This window comes from Coregonus clupeaformis, chromosome 16 (assembly GCF_020615455.1).
Source record: "Coregonus clupeaformis isolate EN_2021a chromosome 16, ASM2061545v1, whole genome shotgun sequence".
Classification (NCBI taxonomy): domain Eukaryota; kingdom Metazoa; phylum Chordata; class Actinopteri; order Salmoniformes; family Salmonidae; genus Coregonus; species Coregonus clupeaformis.
Genome location: NC_059207.1, coordinates 35,039,027 through 35,059,677, shown reverse-complemented (window position 1 = coordinate 35,059,677; position 20,651 = coordinate 35,039,027). Strand labels below are relative to the sequence as shown.

At 39.9% G+C, this 20,651-nt stretch overlaps 1 protein-coding gene across 1 annotated transcript; it reads right to left on the bottom strand.

Annotated features, from left to right (window-relative positions):
- Window positions 1–692: 692 nt before the first annotated feature.
- Window positions 693–18,946, bottom strand: nfu1 (NFU1 iron-sulfur cluster scaffold homolog (S. cerevisiae)). Its single transcript, XM_041899821.1, has 9 exons — window positions 18,925–18,946; window positions 14,635–14,761; window positions 13,936–14,036; window positions 9,731–9,866; window positions 9,214–9,280; window positions 8,908–9,025; window positions 2,211–2,274; window positions 1,915–2,089; window positions 693–1,811 (listed from the first exon to the last, which is right to left on the bottom strand). The coding sequence occupies exons 1-9, from the start codon at window positions 18,944–18,946 to the stop codon at window positions 1,776–1,778; spliced, it is 846 nt and encodes a 281-aa protein (XP_041755755.1). The 3' UTR covers window positions 693–1,775.
- Window positions 18,947–20,651: the final 1,705 nt, after the last annotated feature.

The window sequence follows — 20,651 nt, the reverse complement described above, 5'->3', positions numbered from 1 at the left end:
GAGCGACTTACAGTTAGTGAAACCCTTTTTTTATTTTATCTTTTTTTTTTTATACTGGCCCCCCCTGGGAATCGAACCCACAACCCTGGCGTTGCAAACGCCATGCTCTATCAACTGAGCTACATCCCTGCCGGCCATTCCCTCCCCTACCCTGGACGACGCTGGGCCAATTGTGCGCCGCCCATGAGTCTCCCGGTCGCGGCCGGCTGCGACAGAGCCTGGATTCGAACCAGGATCTCTAGTGGCACAGTTAGCACTGCGATGCAGTGCCTTAGACCACTGCGCCACTCAGGAGCTTAATATAATCTTACCTGCCGACGCAGTCACCCTGACTTAGCAGCAGGATGCACATAGGATATCCGTAGGCGTGAGTGAGGAGATGGAAAGTCAATTTGTGAAGTGTCAACCAACCAACCAATATTTATTGGTGGCTATTTTATCGTAAAATATAATGTATTTATATTTTGCTTTTTGGTCTTAATATAAGGTTAGGCAAAAGGTTAGCATTGTGGTTAAGGTTAGGTTTAAAATCACAATTAAAGAAAATATATATTTTAGAAATAGGTGGGGTTTACGGCTGTGGTAACTAGTGACAACCATATTTGTTTGGTACTTTACATCTGTCTCATTTTAACAGACCGTGTACTGCACTGAGATGTGAGTTAGTGGATGATAAATTCTCAACAAAGATGTATAATTTATAGAGGTGTTTTTAATTGCTTATTATACATTCACATGATAATAGTAACAGACATAAAAACCAATGCAAACTCAAACGTTCCTCCAGACCATCCTCTATCTGTGCACCATTTCCCCTGTCAAATTGACAGATTAGTTGGTGGCCAATATTCAGGGCATTCAAGAAAATAATTTCATACTCTAATTCAATTTATTTTATTTATTTACATTTACAGTGTGCACATTTGTGTTGTATATGGATGGAGTTGTTTTTTTAAAAGGCTTAATGCAGTCAAAATGTATATCATATTGTACAACAGCTGATGGACCTAATACTGTAAAAGTGTGAAACAATTTGATCAGTGTTATTTCCTGATAGCTGCTGATTGAAAATACAATCAAAACAGGGCCTTCTAATCAGCAGGTTTGCATGTGCGGGAATTTCGGCTTTCCATGCATCACCATGCGGTAAATTAATGAATAGACCAATAACAAAGACAGTTCCAAACCTCCCTGCCAATGACAGCTAGTTCTCAATTTTTCCCTACCCACTCACACTGCCTTCAGACAGTCTTAGCAAAAGTCTTGCTTGAGAATAATTTTTTACCTAAAAAGCTATTTTGCCCATTTGAAAGGAAATCTATTACAGTAAGGTACTTAAATTGTTACCCAGAAATGATTTGATATTGATATAAAACGGCTGCATCGGGACTTAAATAACCAATACTTACTGAGTTATATGGTGTGATAACACTAGATACTGTAATAAATTCATTGTCAGACAGAAGTTCAAGTTGGAGTCCTTCAGCCTGCAAGCCTTTCAAAGCAAGCAGCAGGACAAAGACACTACTTCAGACAAGGCGTTCATCTCTTACCCCCTGAATCCCATAGCCAGAATGACTGACAATCTCTGAAAACTGCCATGATGTTCAATTAGAAATCTCTCCAAATAACCCCACAGTTCTTCTTTTGCCACTGCTGTGCTTTAGACAGGCCTCTACGATGCTCATTAAATCAGCTATAGGATGGAGTCAGGAGTGGCTACTGGAGGGGAGAGGGTGAGAGGATGTCTGTAGAGTCAGTAGTTTCCATTGGACTCAGCCTTGGGCAACTTCCTCTTGCTCATCCTTCACCTGGGAAAGTACATGAAATTCATCTTGTGAAATCGAGAATTGGACCTACAGGCAATCATGAATCATCTCAAATTCTGCAAGTTATTTTGTACAGGGTACAAACCTGCTCTACCCCTTCCACTTCAGGGACATAGAACTGCAACATATTCTGGATGCCACTCTTCAGTGTGACCATGGAGCTGGGGCAACTGGTGCAGGAGCCCTGCAGCTTCAGCTTCACAATGCCATCCTCAAAGCCACAATACAGGACATCTCCACCATCCTCCTGCACTGTGGGCCTGGGGGAAACCACATGAGTTAAGACTTTAATTCATACCGATACCGCAATGAGCAGAGACACTTCTGACAACAGGGAGGGAGATGTCAGAAAAGGGCTATGTACAACTACTGTAATAATACCTGATTCGGGTGTCCAGAAGCTCTTTGATCATAGCAATTACCTCATCATCATCATCTGAGGGTGCTGTAAAGACAAAGGGAACAGTTCATGCAAACATATACTTACAGTACTTATAACATTTAACATAGGAAATAGATGCAACAATCTTTAATATTTGGACATTGACCAAGTTATTATTATTTTAGCTGTCTACCACAGCATATTCTGAGTTGAAATTAAGTAATGAATATGAGCTGAAGACTTGAGTGCAGACTTTCAGCTTCAATTTGAGGGTATTTACATCCAAATCGGGTGAACGGTGTAGGAATTACAGCACTTTTTATATGTGGTCCCCCCCTTTTTAAGGGACCAAAAGTAATTGGACAATTGGCTGCTCAGCTGTTCCATGGCCAGATGTGTGTTACTCCCTCATTAGTTCATTTACAAGTAAGCAGATAAAAGGTCTAGAGTTGATTTCAAGTGTGGCATTTGCATTTGGAATCTGTTGCTGTTAACCCTCAATATGAAGTCCAAAGAGCTGTCAATGCCAGGGAAGCAAGCCATCCTTAGGCTGAAAAATCAAAACAAACCCATCAGAGAGATAGCACAAACATTAGGTGTGGCCAAATCAACTATTTGGTACATTCTTAAAAAGAAAGAACGCACTGGTAAGCTCAGGAACACCAAAAGGCCCGGAAGACCACGGAAAACAACTGTGGTGGATGACAGAAGAATTCCTTCCCTGGTGAAGAAAAACCCCTTCACAACAGTTGGCCAGATCAAGAACACCCTCCAGGAGGTAGGCGTATCTGTGTCAAAGTCAACAATCAAGAGAAGACTTCACCAGAGTAAATACTGAGGGTTTACCACAAGATGTAAACCATTGGTAAGCCTCAAAAACAGGAAGACCAGATTTGCCAAAAAACATCTAAAAAAAGCCTGTACAGTTCTGGAACAACATCCTATGGACAGATGAGACCAATATCAACTTGTACCAGTATGATGGGAAGAGAAGAGTATGGAGAAGGGAAGGAACTGCTCATGATCCGAAGCATACCACCTCATCTGTGAAGCATGGTGGAGGTAGTGTTATGGCGTGGGCATGTATGGCTGCCAATGGAACTGGTTCCCTTGTATTCATTGATGATGTGACTGCTGACAAAAGCAGCAGGATGAATTCAGAATTGTTTAGGGCTATATTATCTGCTCAGATTCAGCCAAATGCTTCAAAACTCATTGGACGGCGCATCACAGTGCAGATGGACAATGACCCGAAGCATTCTGCGAAAGCAACCCAATACTTATTTAAGGCAAAGAAGTGGAATGTTCTGCAATGGCCAAGTCAATCACCTGACCTGAATCCAATTGAGCATGCATTTCACTTGCTGAAGGCAAAACGCCCCAAGAACAATCAGGAACTGAAGACAGCTGCAGTAAAGGCCTGGCAGAGCATCACCAGGGAAGAAACCCAGCATCTGGTGATGTCTATGGGTTCCAGACTTAAGGCAGTAATTGACTGCAAAGGATTTGCAACCAAGTATTAAAACTCACAATTTAATTTCTGATTATGTTAGTTTGTCCAATTACTTCTGAACCCCTAAAATTGGGGGGCTATGTATAAAAATGGTTGTAATTCCTACATGGTACATACAATAATTTTGACAAAACCCTTAAATTAAAGATGAAAGTCTACACTTGAAGCACATCTTGATTGTTTCCTTTCAAATCCATTGTGGTGGCGTACAGAGCCAAAATGATGCAAATTGTGTCACTGTCCAAATACTTATATACACTGTCTGTGTGTGTGTGTGTGTGTGTGTATATACAGTACCAGTCAAAAGTTTGGACACCTACTCATTCCAGGGTTTTTCTTTATTTTTACTATTTTCTACATTGTAGAATAATAGTGAAGACATCAAAACTATGAAATAACACATATGGAATCATGTAGTAACCAAAATAGTGTTAAACAAATCAAAATATATTTTATATTTGACATTCTTCAAAGTAGCCACCCTTTGCCTTGATGACAGCTTCGCACACTCTTGGCATTCTCCCAACCAGCTTCATGAGGTAGTCATCTGGAATGCATTTCAATTAACAGGTGTGCCTTGTTAAAAGTTAATTTGTGAAATTTCTTTCCTTCTTAATGCGTTTCAGCCAATCAGTTGTGTTGTGACAAGGTAGGGGTGGTATACAGAAGATAGTCCTATTTGGTAAAAGACCAAGTCCATATTATGGCAAGAACAGCTCAAATATGCAAAGAGAAACGACAGTCCATCATTACTTTAAGACATGAAGGTCAGTCACTACGGAAAATTTCAAGAATATCAAGTTTCTTCAAGTGCAGTCACAAAAACCATCAAGCGCTATGATGAAACTGGCTCTCATGAGGACCGCCACAGGAAAGGAAGACCCAGAGTTACCTCTGCTGCAGAGGATAAGTTAATTAGAGTTACCTGCCTCAGAAATTGCAGTCCAAATAAATGCTTCAGAGTTCAAGTAACAGACATCTCAACATCAACTGTTCAGAGGAGACTGCATGAGTCAGGCCTTCATGGTCGAATTGCTGCAAAGAAACCACTAATAAAAGGACACCAATAAGAAGAGACTTGCTTGGGCCAAGAAACACAAGCAATGGACATTAGACCGGTGGAAATCTGTCCTTTGGTCTGAGTCCAAATTTGAGATTTTTGGTTCCAACCAAAATGCAGAGTATGTGAACGGATGATCTCCGCTTGTGTGGTTCCCACCATTAAGCATGGAAGAGGAGGTGTGATGGTGCTTTGCTGGTGACACTGTCTGTGATTTAGTTAGAATTCAAGGCACACTTAACCAGCATGGCTACCACAGCATTCTGCAGCAATACGCCATCCCTTCTGGTTTGCGCTTAGTGGGACTATAATTTATTTTTCAACAGAATAATGACCCAACACACCTCCAGGCTGTGTAAGGGCTATTTGAACAAGAAGGAGAGTGATGGAGTGCTGCATCAGATGACCTGGCCTCCACAATCACCCGACCTCAACCCAATTGTGATGGTTTGGAATGAGTTGGACTGCAGAGTGAAGGAAAAGCAGCCAACAAGTACTGTATACACAGACACACACTTCTGAAATTGATACCCTTGATAAAGATAAACCCACCACACCCTGAGTACCAACCAGCTGAAGAGAGTTATCTCCCTAATTGTTTTCCCCATGCCCTATATGAACTTTCCCATTCCCTTTGTGAATATTTTGAAGAAGGCCATTGAAGGCCAAAACGTCAATATTTTAAACTTGTCTAATAAAACTACTACGTTTTAATGGTGAGCGAGAGTTGTGCCTTTTCCTGTCCAATAATGATAATAATAATAAGGCCTCCTGTAGCTCAGTTGGTAGAGCACGGCGCTTGCAATGCCAGGGTTGTGGGTTCGATTCCCACGGGGGTCCAGTATGAAGAATGTATGCATTCACTAACTGTAAGTAGCTCTGGATAAGAGCGTCTGCTAAATGACTAAAATGTAAATGTATAAAATAAAATAAATTAATACTGAGCTAGATTTTTTTGGGGAAATTATATTATTTTATATTAATACAATTGCTAAAAAAAAAAAATTGGCAGGGGTCAAAATTATCGACACCCCTAAAGATTCGTATAAACAAAGTTTAGTATTATGTCTCATATTCCTAGCACGCAATGACTACATCAAGCTTGTGACTCAACAAACATTTTGGATGCATTTTCAGTTAGTTTTGGCTGTGTTTCAAATTATTTTGTGCCGAATAGAAATTAATGGTAAATAATGTAGCGTCATTTTGGAGCCACTTTTATTGTAAATAAGAATAGAATACGTTTCTAAACACTTCTACATTAATGTGGATGCTACCATGGTTGTGGAAACTCCTGAATGAATCGTGAATAATGACGAGTGAGAAAGTTACAGCGGGTCAAATATCATACCCCCAAGACATGCTAACCTTCCCTGTTTTTGATAATGGTGAGAGGTTAGCATGTCTTGGGGTTAGGGTCTTTGAACCACTAACTTTCTCAATCATCATTATTCACAATTCATTCTTATCCGTAATCATGGTAGCATCCACATTAATGTAGAAGTGTTTAGAAACATATTCATGTTTGTCATGAGGGCGACTAAGCGTTTTGATGTGTATAAACAGTGTGCTACACACCCATTTCCAATACGTAGCTAGCTAACGTTAACTAGCCAGATAGACATTGCTAGCTACTTGATTGACAGTTTATCACGCCATAATTCCTGTCATTGATGTTACCGCTTGGTATGATGTCACGTTATACTCTATACTAGAATTAATTCGCGAACATTGGCCTTTTTTTCAGGTTACAAACTAGTTAGCGACGAGACTGACAAAATGCACGCACTACGCAAGTCACACTGTATTATTAATTGACTTGCTCGAATATACAGTGGGGAAAAAAAGTATTTAGTCAGCCACCAATTGTGCATGTTCTCCCACTTAAAAAGATGAGAGAGGCCTGTAATTTTCATCATAGGTACACGTCAACTATGACAGACAAAATGAGAAAAAAAAATCCAGAAAATCACATTGTAGGATTTTTTATGAATTTATTTGCAAATGATGGTGGAAAATAAGTATTTGGTCAATAACAAAAGTTTCTCAATAATTTGTTATATACCCTTTGTTGGCAATGACACAGGTCAAACGTTTTCTGTAAGTCTTCACAAGGTGTTCACACACTGTTGCTGGTATTTTGGCCCATTCCTCCATGCAGATCTCCTCTAGAGCAGTGATGTTTTGGGGCTGTCGCTGGGCAACACAGACTTTCAACTCCCTCCAAAGATTTTCTATGGGGTTGAGATCTGGAGACTGGCTAGGCCACTCCAGGACCTTGAAATGCTTCTTACGAAGCCACTCCTTCGTTGCCCGGGCGGTGTGTTTGGGATCATTGTCATGCTGAAAGACCCAGCCATGTTTCATCTTCAATGCCCTTGCTGATGGAAGGAGGTTTTCACTCAAAATCTCACGATACATGGCCCCATTCATTCTTTCCTTTACACGGATCAGTCGTCCTGGTCCCTTTGCAGAAAAACAGCCTCAAAGCATGATGTTTCCACCCCCATGCTTCACAGTAGGTATGGTGTTCTTTGGATGCAACTCAGCATTCTTTGTCCTCCAAAACGCCGAGTTGAGTTTTTACCAAAAAGTTATATTTTGGTTTCATCTGACCATATGACATTCTCCCAATCCTCTTCTGGATCATCCAAATGCACTCTAGCAAACTTCAGACGGGCCTGGACATGTACTGGCTTAAGCAGGGGGACACGTCTGCACTGCAGGATTTGAGTCCCTGGCGGCGTAGTGTGTTACTGATGGTAGGCTTTGTTACTTTGGTCCCAGCTCTCTGCAGGTCATTCACTAGGTCCCCCGTGTGGTTCTGGGATTTTTGCTCACCGTTCTTGTGATCATTTTGACCCCACGGGGTGAGATCTTGCGTGGAGCCCCAGATCGAGGGAGATTATCAGTGGTCTTGTATGTCTTCCATTTCCTAATAATTGCTCCCACAGTTGATTTCTTCAAACCAAGCTGCTTACCTATTGCAGATTCAGTCTTCCCAGCCTGGTGCAGGTCTACAATTTTGTTTCTGGTGTCCTTTGACAGCTCTTTGGTCTTGGCCATAGTGGAGTTTGGAGTGTGACTGTTTGAGGTTGTGGACAGGTGTCTTTTATACTGATAACAAGTTCAAACAGGTGCCATTAATACAGGTAACGAGTGGAGGACAGAGGAGCCTCTTAAATAAGAAGTTACAGGTCTGTGAGAGCCAGAAATCTTGCTTGTTTGTAGGTGACCAAATACTTATTTTCCACCATAATTTGCAAATAAATTCATAAAAAATCCTACAATGTGATTTTCTGGATTTTTTTTTCTCAATTTGTCTGTCATAGTTGATGTGTACCTATGATGAAAATTACAGGCCTCTCTCATATTTTTAAGTGCGAGAACTTGCACAATTGGTGGCTGACTAAATACTTTTTTCCCCCACTGTATAGACCACTTCTGGTACTGATGATAGACAGTGATTATCACACATTGATTTGAACGAGGTACGAGTTCAATAAGGGGACATGCTAACCTCTCATAATTACCAATAATAAGGGAGGTTCGCATGTCTTGGGGGTATGATATTTGACCCTCTAACTTTCTCACATCATTATTCACGATTAATTCAGGATTATCCACATTAATGTAGTGTTTAGAAACATTCTATTTTCTTATTTACAATAAAAGTGACTCCAAAATGACAATGTATTATTTACCATTCATTGCTATTGGACACCAAATAGTCTGAAACACAACCAAAACCAACTGCAAATGCATCCAACAGGTTTGTAGAGTCACAAGCTTGATGTAGTCATTGCGTGCTAGGAATATGGGACCAAATTAACTTTTGACTACTTTATTTACAAGAATCATTAGGGGTGTCAATCATTTTGACCTGTACCTTTTTGAAGAAAATAAGTATTTATTGTTTAACAAAATCTTTCTCCAAGCAATTGTTTTAGTATAAAATAGTTTTTAAAACCCCCCTTTTTTGTGTGTGCATACAATATACATCAGCTCTTGAATTATTGATTTTATACAGTCATTATTGCTAAAGCCTATCCTATGTTAAGTGCATGTCTTGTAAAGCCTTAACCAGTGATTGTGTTTGCTTGTCTGTGTGTATGTTCCATGCCTGTATCTGCACGAGGGGTGTCCTCCTCATTGACAACAGGGAGTCCAGAGGTGAAAAAGTCCATAATAGCAGCAAACACATCAGGTTTGATTAACTTCCATTCCAGATCTATATCTGTCTGAATAAGAAGACAGAAACAGAGCAATTCTCATCATTTCTAAGCCATGATTTGGTCATTTTTCTTACTTTTTAACTCTGCATTGTCGGGAAAGGGCTCGTAAGTAAGCATTTCACAGTAAAGTCTACACCTGTTGTATTCGGCGCATGTGACAAATAACATTTGATTTAAATGACTGGAAATCTTACCTTGGTTATGGTAATGAAGTCAGGACCCAAAAAGACACCCTTGACACCATCGATTCTAAATAGCTGCCTGAAGAAATAATATGAAGTTACAATGTTGTTTTTACACTGCTGCTACTTGCTGTTTATTATCTATGCATAGTCACTTTACCCCTACCTACATGTCCAAATTACCTTGACTAACCTGTACCCCCGTACATTGACTCAGTACCGGTACTCCCTGTATATAACCTCATTGTTATTCTATTGTGTAATTTTTTCTTTAGTTTATTTAGTAAATATTTTCTTAACTTTATTTTCTTAAAACGGCATTGTTGGTTAAGGGCTTGTAAGTATGCATTTCACAGTAAGGTCTACACCTGTTGTATTCAGCGCATGTGACAAATAACATTTGATTTGTTGCCCAAGATAAGTTAGGGCTGTAACAAGATCTCTATCAGACTGCTAGTTTTTTTCCAAATGTGTAAAAAAGTTATATCCCATATCGGGAGGAATGGTTTCAGTAGCCTAAGTTATTAACCTAGCGAGGGGTGAGCAATAGGCTTCCCGGGGTGCAGCAAAATCCATTGTTCCTTGTTCGAGGACCATGCGACCAGGCAGAAACTTCAAGCTGTTTGGGTTGGGAGTGTCTTGAGTCTGAATGAACATGGTCCTTGCTGGAAAGAGAGGGGCACAATATTGTCAAAATCATTTGCGCTATTGTGGTGCTACAACACATTTTATATAGCTTCTGCAAAATGGAGACATTTACAGTGCCTTCAGAAAGTATTCATACCAATTAACTTATTCCAAACTTTGTGTTTCCTCACTCATCTACACACAATACCCCACAATGACAAAGTGAAAATATGTTTCTAGGAATCTTTGCAAATGTATTGAAAATGAAATACAGAAACATCTAATTTACATACAGTACCAGTCAAAAGTTTGGACACCTACTCATTCCAGGGTTTTTCTTTATTTTTACTATTTTCTACATTGTAGAATAATAGTGAAGACATCAAAACTATGAAAAACACATATGGAATCATGTAGTAAGCAAAAAAGTGTTAAACAAATCAAAATATATTTTATATTTGACATTCTTCAAAGTAGCCACCCTTTGCCTTGACAGCTTTGCACACTCTTGGCATTCTCTCAACCAGCTTCATGAGGTAGTCACCTGGAATGCATTTCAATTAACAGGTGTGCCTTGTTAAAAGTTAATTTGTGGAATTTCTTTCCTTCTTAATGCATTTGAGCCAATCAGTTGTGTTGAGACAAGGTAGGGGTGGTATACAGAAGATAGCCTTATTTGGTAAAAGACCAAGTCCATATTTGTGGTCCTCTGTAGCTCAATTGGTAGAGCATGGCGCTTGTAACGCCAGGGTAGTGGGTTCGATCCCCGGGACCACCCATACGTAAAAATTTATGCACACATGACTGTAAGTCGCTTTGGATAAAAGCGTCTGCTAAATGGCATATTATTATATTATTATATATATATATTTTTTTTTTTTTATTTCACCTTTATTTAACCAGGTAAACCAGTTGAGAACAAGTTCTCATTTACAACTGCGACCTGGCCAAGATAAAGCATAGCAGTGCGATAAAAACAACAACACAGAGTTACATATGGGGTAAAACAAAACAAAAATCAAAAAAATACAACAGAAATACAATTAATATACAGTGTGCAAATTTAGCAAGTTATGGAGGTAAGGCAATAAAATAGGCTATAGTGCAAAATAATTACAATTTAGTATTAACACTGGAATGATGTGCAAGAGATGATGTGCAAATAGAGATACTGGGGTACAGATGAGCAAAATAAATAACAATATAGGGATGAGGTAGTTGGGCGGGCTAATTTCAGATGGGCTGTGTACAGGTGCAGTGATCGGTAAGGTGCTCTGACAACTGATGCCTAAAGTTAGTGAGGGAGATAAGCGTCTCCAGCTTCAGAGATTTTTGCAGTTTGTTCCAGTCATTGGCAGCAGAGAACTGGAAGGAATTGCGGCCAAAGGAGGTGTTGGCTTTGGGGATGACCAGTGAGATATACCCGCTGGAGCGCAGACTACGGGTGGGTGTTGCTATGGTGACCAATGAGCTAAGATAAGGCGGGGATTTGCCTAGCAGTGATTTATAGATGGCCTGGAGCCAGTGGGTTTGGCGACGAATATGTAGTGAGGACCAGCCAACAAGAGCGTACAGGTCACAGTGGTGGGTATTATATGGGGCTTTGGAGACAAAACGGATGGCACTGTGATAGACAACATCCAATTTGCTGAGTAGAGTGTTGGAGGCTATTTTGTAAATGACATCGCCGAAGTCAAGGATCGGTAGGATAGTCAGTTTTACAAGGGCATGTTTGGCAGCATGAGTGAAGGAGGCTTTGTTGCGAAATAGGAAACCGATTCTAGATTTAACTTTGGATTGGAGATTCTTAATGTGAGTCTGGAAGGAGAGTTTACAGTCTAACCAGACACCTAGATATTTGTAGTTGTCCACGTACTCTAGGTCAGACCCGTCTAGAGTAGTGATTCTAGTCGGGTGGGCGGGTGCAAGCAGCGTTCGGTTGAAGAGCATGCATTTTGTTTTACTAGTGTTTAAGAGCAGTTGGAGGCTACTGAAGGAGTGTTGTATGGAATTGAAGCTCGTTTGGAGGTTTGTTAACACAGTGTCCAATGAAGGGCCAGATGTATACAAAATGGTGTCGTCTGCGTAGAGGTGGATCTGAGAGTCACCAGCAGCAAGAACAGCTCAAATAAGCAAAGAGAAACGACAGTCGATCATTACTTTAAGACATGAAGGTTAGTCAACACAGAAAAATTCAAGAACTTTGAAGGTTTCTTCAATTGCAGTCGCAAACACCATCAAGCGCTATGATGAAACTGGCTCTCATGAGGACCGCCACAGGAAAGGAAGACCCAGAGTTACCTCTGCTGCAGAGGATAAATTCATTAGAGTTACCTGCCTCAGAAATTGCAGTCCAAATAAATGCATCACAGAGTTCAAGTCACATACACATAAACATTAACTGTTCAGAGGAGACTGCGTGAATCAGGCCTTCATGGTCGAATTGCTGCAAAGAAACCACTACTAAAAGGACACCAATAAGAAGAGACTTGCTTGGGCCAAGAAACACGAGCAATGGACATTAGACTGGTGGAAATATGTCGTTTGGTCTGAGTCCAAATTTGAGATTTTTGGTTCCAACCAAAATGCAGAGTATGTGAACGGATGATCTCCACTTGTGTGGTTCCCACCGTGAAGCATGGAAGAGGTGGTATGATGGTGCTTTGCTGGTGACACTGTCGGTGATTTAGTTAGAATTCAAGGCACACTTAACCAGCATGGCTACCACAGCATTCTGCAGCGATACGCCATCCCATCTGGTTTGCGCTTAGTGGGACTATCATTTGTTTTTCAACAGGACAATGACCCAACATACCGCCAGGCTGTGTAAGGGCTATTTTACCAAGGAGAGTGGAGTGCTGCATCAGATGACCTGGCCTCCACAATCCCCCAACCTCAACCCAATTGAGATGGTTTGGGATGAGTTGGACCACAGAGTGAAGGAAAAGCAGCCAACAAGTGCTCAGCATATGTGGGAACTCCTTCAAGACTGTTGTAAAAGCATTCCAGGTGAAGCTGGTTGAGAGAATGCCAAGAGTTTGCAAAGCTGTCATCAAGGCAAAGGGTGGCTACTTTGAAGAATCTAAAATATATTTTGATTTGTTTAACACTTTTTGGTTACTACATGATTCCATGTGTTATTTCATAGTTTTGATGTTTTCACTATTATTCAACAATTTATTCAGTAGGTGTGTCCAAACTTTTGACTGGTACTGTAAGTATTCACACCTGAGTCAATGCACCTTTGGCAGCAATTACAGCTGCGAGTCTAAGAATTTTCCACACCTGGATTGTACAACATTTGCCCATTATTCTTTTCAAAATTCTTCAAGCTCTGTCAAATTGGTTGTTGATCATTGCTAGACAACCATTTTTAGGTCTTGCCATAGATTTTCAAGTAGATTTAAGTCAAAACTGTAACTCTGCCACTGGAACATTCACTGTCTTCTTGGTAAGCAAATCTAGTGTAGATTTGGCCTTGTGTTTTAGCTTATTGCCCGGATGAAAGGTGAATTCATTTCACAAACACAACACTTTGTATTCAGGACAAAAGGTTATTACTTGTAGTGCCTTGTTGCAAACAGGATGCATGTTTTGTAATATTTTTTATTCTGTACAGGCTTCCTTTTCACTGTCAATTAGGCTAATGTGGAGTAACTACAATGTTGTTGACCCATCCTCAGTTCTATCACAGCCATTAAACTAACTGTTTCAAAGTCACCATTGGCCTCATGGTGAAATTAATTTTGAAAAACATAATTACACTTCGATATTATAGGGTATGGATCTTCAATTCCGGTCCTGGAGGGCTGAAACACCTCTGTTTTTCATCCTCTCCTTCTAATCTGGGGCTAATTCAAACCTGGGACACCAGGTGAGTGCAATTAACTACAAGGTAGAAATAAAAAACAGAATTGTTTCGGCCCTCCAGGACCGGAATTGAAGAATCCTGTTATAGGGCATTATGTGTAGGCCAGTGACAAAAAAAAATCTCTATTTAATCAATTTTAAATTCAGGCTGTAACACAAAATGAGGAAAAAGTCAAAGGGCATGAAAACTTTCTGAAGGCAATGTAAATACACACTTTACATGGTTTTCATGCCTACCACAAACAACTGAAAATGGTGGCAGTGACCATCTCCTTGTGACACCAATGTTGAGTGGAGTCCAATGCAGTCCAGCATACTGATATGCACGCACAGCAAGGCTTAAGAAAAAAAAACATTTTGAGCAGGTTAAGATAGGATAAGAATTGGGTAAATTGATCACCACGATCAACCAGGCTAAATAAAAACAATCAGTCACGCTAGATTGTAGATAATCTGATTAGTCACATGATGTAACAACATTTGAGTACAGCATGCTGACAATGAACAATGAACAATTCAATTTGATGAAATAGTGTGCAGAAATGTTACTTCCAAAAACCCATTATGAAAATAGTCCTGTGATCAAACTCCCACTGCATCATTATGTGCTTACTGGGCTGGTGTATTTTCCCCCAGTGAGAGGCAAGCTGAGCCATTAGTTAGCTATAAATAATAATGTTCTATTAAACCAGTTCAATTATATTGTAACTGTTATAACTTTTAACTGGAGATGGAGCTACAATAATCACGTTAGCTCAAGTCTGATATCTGCGTCAGACCTCGGCTTGGCTTATGAAACAGTTAAGAGCAAGCTAGCTATCTAGCTAGCTAACGTTAGCTAGCTGCTTAGTTACTAATTAGTTGACGCAAACATGCATTCCTAAAGCTTAATAGATATCTTCAGTACTCAACAAATCCACAGAGAGGACAACTTACGGACTTGAAATTCTTAGAGAAATACCCAACAACCTCCCGACCTGCCTGTAAGTCGCCATGTTTGTGATGTTTATAAACTGACGCAATTTCCGTAAAATCTGCAGGGCTGAATCGTCGTCTTCTTCTTCTTCGCGGTTGGAAACCAACTTTAAGGTGCATTACCGCCACCAACTAGACTGGAGCGTGGACCAGAGACAGTGAAGGTCTAAATCCTACCCAATAATCTCGTCTCCCTAAGGAAACGAAATGCATAACTACATCCCCTGAAGATTCCCACAGTAGTCACTTAATCCTGGCTCTTCAACCCCATTTATCCTAAAATCTAATAACAATCGCTCCCTTTCTCTCACATATTTCTGGCACTGAAATAGAACATGTTCCACTGGCTCCGTCTCCATCTTTCTTTTTTTGTCATTTAGCAGACGCTCTTATCCAGAGCGACTTACAGTTAGAGTGCCTACATTTTCATACTGGCCCCCGTGGGAATCGAACCCACAACCCGTTGCAAGCGCCATGCTCTACCAACTGAGCTACACGGGGCCATCCTCCTGACAATGATCACACCTCCCAGTCGGATGTTTCCCCACCACTTTCAATGTACTATTTAGCCTAGAGTGTCACAGTCTCAGCCTTGTGACTACACTTTCCTCCCGTCTCTCTCAGCCTGAGGACCTCCCTGCCCCCACCTTTCCTGTATCTTATACAGGTGTCTTCCCTTACTCTCCCTGTTCCACAACTCTTGCCACTTATTTTTAACCACGTTTTATTAATCCCTTGGCTTCTGCTTTACTGATTGACAATTCCATCTAAACAAATGCAACATAAATTACAACTATTAAATTGACTTGTTTTGCATTCATTTATTAATCTTTACATAAGGACATACAACAAATGAATGTTCATCAAATGCAAGCTTTGCATGACTCAAGTATTTTGATATGGGTGCCTTTAGGTTTCAGCAGGGGAGGCTTGCTGTAGAATCTGCCACTGTGCTTTCCTATACAACAGACTACAGTCAGTCATAAATCAAAGACAGTGAGAGACTTGATATTACGTTTTTTCAGGAATGGACCTACAAAAAAACTATTTTAACAACAAAACTTCACACACTAGCATTGCTGGGAATTAGCTTGGAAAACAACTGAAAAGCCAGAAGTTAAATAAAATTCAATTTCAACTTACTCGATTGTCTGTAGGCTTTGTCTTTATGCAGGGGGAATTTGAGAAAGAACATCTAATGGAACGTATAATTAAACGGAATTTCCAAACGTGGGTCTGTTGTAGACCCATGCAGTTCCTTAGCGAGGTCAGTTCCTCTCTGCTTACCTCATGTCAAAATTAAAAGTCCCCCACAAGTTCTTGCTTTTTTGTGTGCATGTATGGCGCACTTGCAGGACTTTTATTTTGACATGAGATAAACGGAGAGGAAGAGGGTCTACAACATACCCACGCTTGGAAAGTCTGTTTAATTAATGTTCTATTAGATGTTTTTTTTTTTCCTCAAACCCCCCCCATTCGTTTTTTTTGCAAGCTAATTCCTAGCAACACTAGTGTGTAAATACTAGCGTTGCTAAAATAAACTATTGTAGAGTCAATTATAATTGCTGCTGATGCAGTATTAATTTGCACGGCAGATGAATTCACATATGAAAATATGTGTTGTACAAAGAGTAATCACAAAGAAAAAAAAAAACAATCATTTCTAATTTTAAGAGAGTGGTTCTTACTTTGGATCAAGTAGTTTAAAACCTCTGTATTGGTCCCCACTATGACCAGGTAATATGCAGAGTCGTGGATAGCAAACATTGAAAAGTGCTTCAAGATTCTACAATAGTCAAAGACCATATCAGCATTTCATATGGCTATGGAAACAAATACAAAACAGAAGGAATGCAAAACTGGTATAGAAGAGCAAAAAGGTAACACTTACGGGTTTATGATGAAACCATGTGTTGACCATTTACTTGGAATTGTGTCTTTTGAGCATGTGTAGGTAAGTGTGTGTCTGACGCCACAAGTGAAAGTTATTGTCCAACTGTGTGTGTTTCACTTGAGGTGCTGACAAGGGTTGTAGTAATTCTGGTATGTTCTGAGAGGGGGTGCTGATTCTAAAGGTAGAAATAGTGAGGCACCCTCAGTCTAAAGCCTTGTTCACACTTGCAGTTTGAAATGACTCAAATCCTATTTTTCAGCATATCTAATTCTAATCTGTTATTTTCCCTGCATTCTGAACAGCCAAAAAGCACATGGAATCGTATATTTCAAGCCACATTTGAAACCACCTTCGTTATTATTATTATTATTAGGTGGTTTGAAATCAGATACAAATCTGATTCCTGTCCATGCGACTTGTCTGAACGGTCAAATCAAATTGATTTGCCCTCAAGTGGTTTTTATTTGGCATATCTTGTTACTTGCGAGCTACTCTGTTGACATGACAAGAATGTGGTAGCTAACTAGCTTGTTAATTGTTTACGAACAAATTAGTGAATGTGCTAGAAAGCTAAACAGCTACCTAGCTAGATAGTTAGTTGACTGTTGTGGCTAGCCAAAAAGGACTTGTTTTGAGGCTTTAAAAGTATTCGTACACTCTGATTTTTAACATTCAAAGCTATGGGAAATGTCCATGGCAGGCATACATGCGGTAAATGAGGTGATTCTACTTGTTGTGTGTATGTACTGACATGTATGTGTAACTGACACACACACACACACACTACATGTTAATGTTTTTAAATGTATGTAAATTGTAATGTATTTTTCCTTATGTGTCGGACCCCAGTAAGACTAGGTGTCACCATTGGCGTCAGCTAAATGGGGATCCTAATAAATAAAATAAAATAAAATATACAGGATTTCCCCCATGCATTTTCCATTGTTTTGGTCGAGTTCCAATGACCTCTTTACTGCATCCATTGTTGTCACCTTAGCTTGCTACATAACTTCTGAGTGATAGGAAGCACGAGCACCACCACCAATCACCCTATACCACTGAACACACACTTGCGTAGCCACGTCAGGAAATGACTGCTGTCTGAACACATGATTTGGTCACTTAGACTAGACAGTCAGTATTCCAAAACATATTTGAAAAAATAAACTGATTTGAGCATTAAGACCTGCAGTGTGAACAAGGCTTAACAGCTACTTCACATCTAACATTTACAAATCTTGAATCGGTGACTTGAGTGCAGGTATAATGTAGAAGTGCTGATTGAGAACATGATTGTGAATGAGCAGGTGTTGATTGTGAGTGCATAGAGTTCCAGTGAAGGTAGTATTAGCAGTAGATGCTGATTGGGAGTGTAATGGAGGTGCTAATTGTGAGTGACTTTGCCGACAGTGCTGATTGTGAGTGACTTTGCCGACAGTGCTGATTGGGAGTGACTTTGCCGACAGTGCTGATTGTGAGATTGGAGGATTTATATAAGGCTTCACTTCTACAGCATTAGCAACCTGCTCAGTTCAAAATGAAAGTAAACCAACAAACTTAAATACAGCAGAGGCACCCACAAGAGAGGACAAGCGTAAGGAGAAACTCTGACCTTTCACCTCAATAAGGTATGTTCTGTACTGTATGTAGATACATAAGGCTGCCTTTTGCAGCACTGAGTCAGGTGACCAAGTAAAACACAACTAATAGTGACTAAGAAAGCAATCGGTGAAGGAACAAAACAAAGGCTAAAATTCAACTCAAAATACATTATAGCTTGACATGTGCAACATAATCCAGCATCTGATTAATATTATAATACATTATCAAATATGACAGCACTGCTAGAGGTACATTTAACCTACGTGTACACCACTCAATGGTCTAAAATGGTCATCAGATTACTTCCAAAATATCAGAAGTATAAGACACAGAGGAACCACTACAGGAGGCCTTTCTAGGGCCCCTGTAAGAGGATAACCCCTGGATGAGTAGAGGAATGGTAGTGACGTCATCACCCTGCGAGACCAGGGCTGTCATGGGAATCCTTATTGGGCCTTAGAGAGAAATGGGGAATGGACTGAGTATAAGAGCAGAGGGTCAAATTTAATTGAGTGGTAGAGCCCAGAACAGGGGATATGCAGTATAGGTGTGTCCTTTCTGTATCTAATCCTCAACACTGATCCCAGACAAGAAGCTCTCTAAATTAAGCAATGTTTTCACTCTGATAGAAAATCTGAGGGCAAACTAAGGTAGGCAGAAGAAAAACACGACTGCCATACCCTCTGTGCATACCAAAGGATTACTTCTGACACCAAAGAATATGACAGCTACCAGCACAGGGACAACAGACTGACCAGGGGCCTCATTTTTAACCATTGCGTAAATCTTACACTAAATATGTATAAACTTGGAGCACGCCATACATACGCATATTTCCCGTTATAAATCAGACCTGTGATAAAACTCTGTGCACGTGAACAAGCATTATAACTCTGTCTGAAAACCCCCAGCATTCACCTTTTATGGTGATAATAACGCCCTTATTTGCTGTATACTTTGGAAGTATTGGAATTAGGCCAAACTTCACCAAATGTATTTGGAGGTGTTGGCAGAATGGTTTCTTTTGCAGTGACATTTGCTGTATCTGACTGTTTCTGAAAGACAAAAACAATTGCAAATTGTTGTGGACCTGTAAACAGATCGTTTGAATTCGATAATGTTTTGCATTAACTTTTTTCCCAACCAAAATATGCTGCACTGCCCGCAAATTCTTTAACATTGTCTACTCTGGAAAACATTACAACTACAGTAGGCCTACTTACAGTGCTAGCCTACACACTTCAATGCAAAATATCAACTGTCTATTCACCTGTTAAATTCTACTGTATGTTATAAACCGCGCTCCTTTCGGATGCATAAGCAAAAACGTATAATAGCCTATCTAATAGGTCCAATTAAATGAGAGATGAGCATGGTCATTTATTGTATGGTTACGTCAGGAATATGAACTCAACTTGGCCAGAAAAGGTGAGGAATTTATTATGATAGGCTTATAAACAGTGTACAAAACATTAAGAACACCTGTTCTTTCCGTGACAAACTGACCAGGTGAATCCAGGTGAAAGCTATGATCCCTTATTGATGTTACTTGTTAAATTTACTTCAATCAGTGTAGATGAAGGGGAGGACAGGTTAAAGATGGATTTGAGACAAGGTTTGTATGTGTGCCATTCAGAGGGTGAATGGGCAAGACAAAATATTTAAGTGCCTTTGAACAGGGTTTGGTAGTAGGTGCCAGCCCAGGCACACCGATTTGTGTCAAGAACTGCAACGCTTCTGGGTTCTTCACGCTCAACTACCACCCAAATGACATCCAGCCAATTTGACAACTGTGGGAAGCATTGGAGTCAACATGGGTCAGTACCGTTGTGGAACGCTTTCGACACCTTGTAGAGTCCATGCCCCGACGAAATGAGGCTGTTCTGAGGGCAAAAGTATATAGGAAGGTGCAACTCAATATTAGGAAGGTGTTCCTAATGTTTGGTATACTCAGAATATGTATGTTTATAAATCAAACTGTCTACCAGAGAAATTTGACATTACAGTATTCAGACGTAGCCTACAAACGTTAATGGAAAAGGTGAACCGTCTGTTCTACCGTTAAACTGCGCTTCACGTCGGATCGCATAGAGCAAAATACTTGACATAGCTTATCTATTTACTATTGTAACATGGGTCCAATTAATTGAGAGATGTGACGAATGGTAGCCTAAACTAATTTGTTGTAGGTCTATAGGCTATTTCGCGACCATGAAACCATCACAGTCAGAAAAGGTGAGTCATTAATTATGAAATGATCATGGAAATGAAATAAAAATAGGAAATAGACGCCTATATCAATTATTTTAGAATGCAAAGACAAAATAGATTTTCGCTCTTCTCACTAATGACAAATGATTGTATCTTATTATATTTAGCTACCTGTTTTTGTTATGAATAAGAGTATTATATACAGTGGCTTCAGAATTGACATGACTTTTTCCACATTTTGTTGTTTTACAGCCTGAATGTAAAATTGATT

Coding starts and splice junctions, on each gene's coding strand:
- nfu1 (XM_041899821.1), bottom strand. CDS start 18,946: ATGGTTAAAAATGAGGCCCCTG. Junction 9,867..13,935: donor ACCATTTTCAGTTGTTTGTG/GTAGGCATGAAA, acceptor CTCTCTTTCCAG/CAAGGACCATGTTCATTCAG. Junction 9,026..9,213: donor ACTTCATTACCATAACCAAG/GTAAGATTTCCA, acceptor CTTCTTATTCAG/ACAGATATAGATCTGGAATG.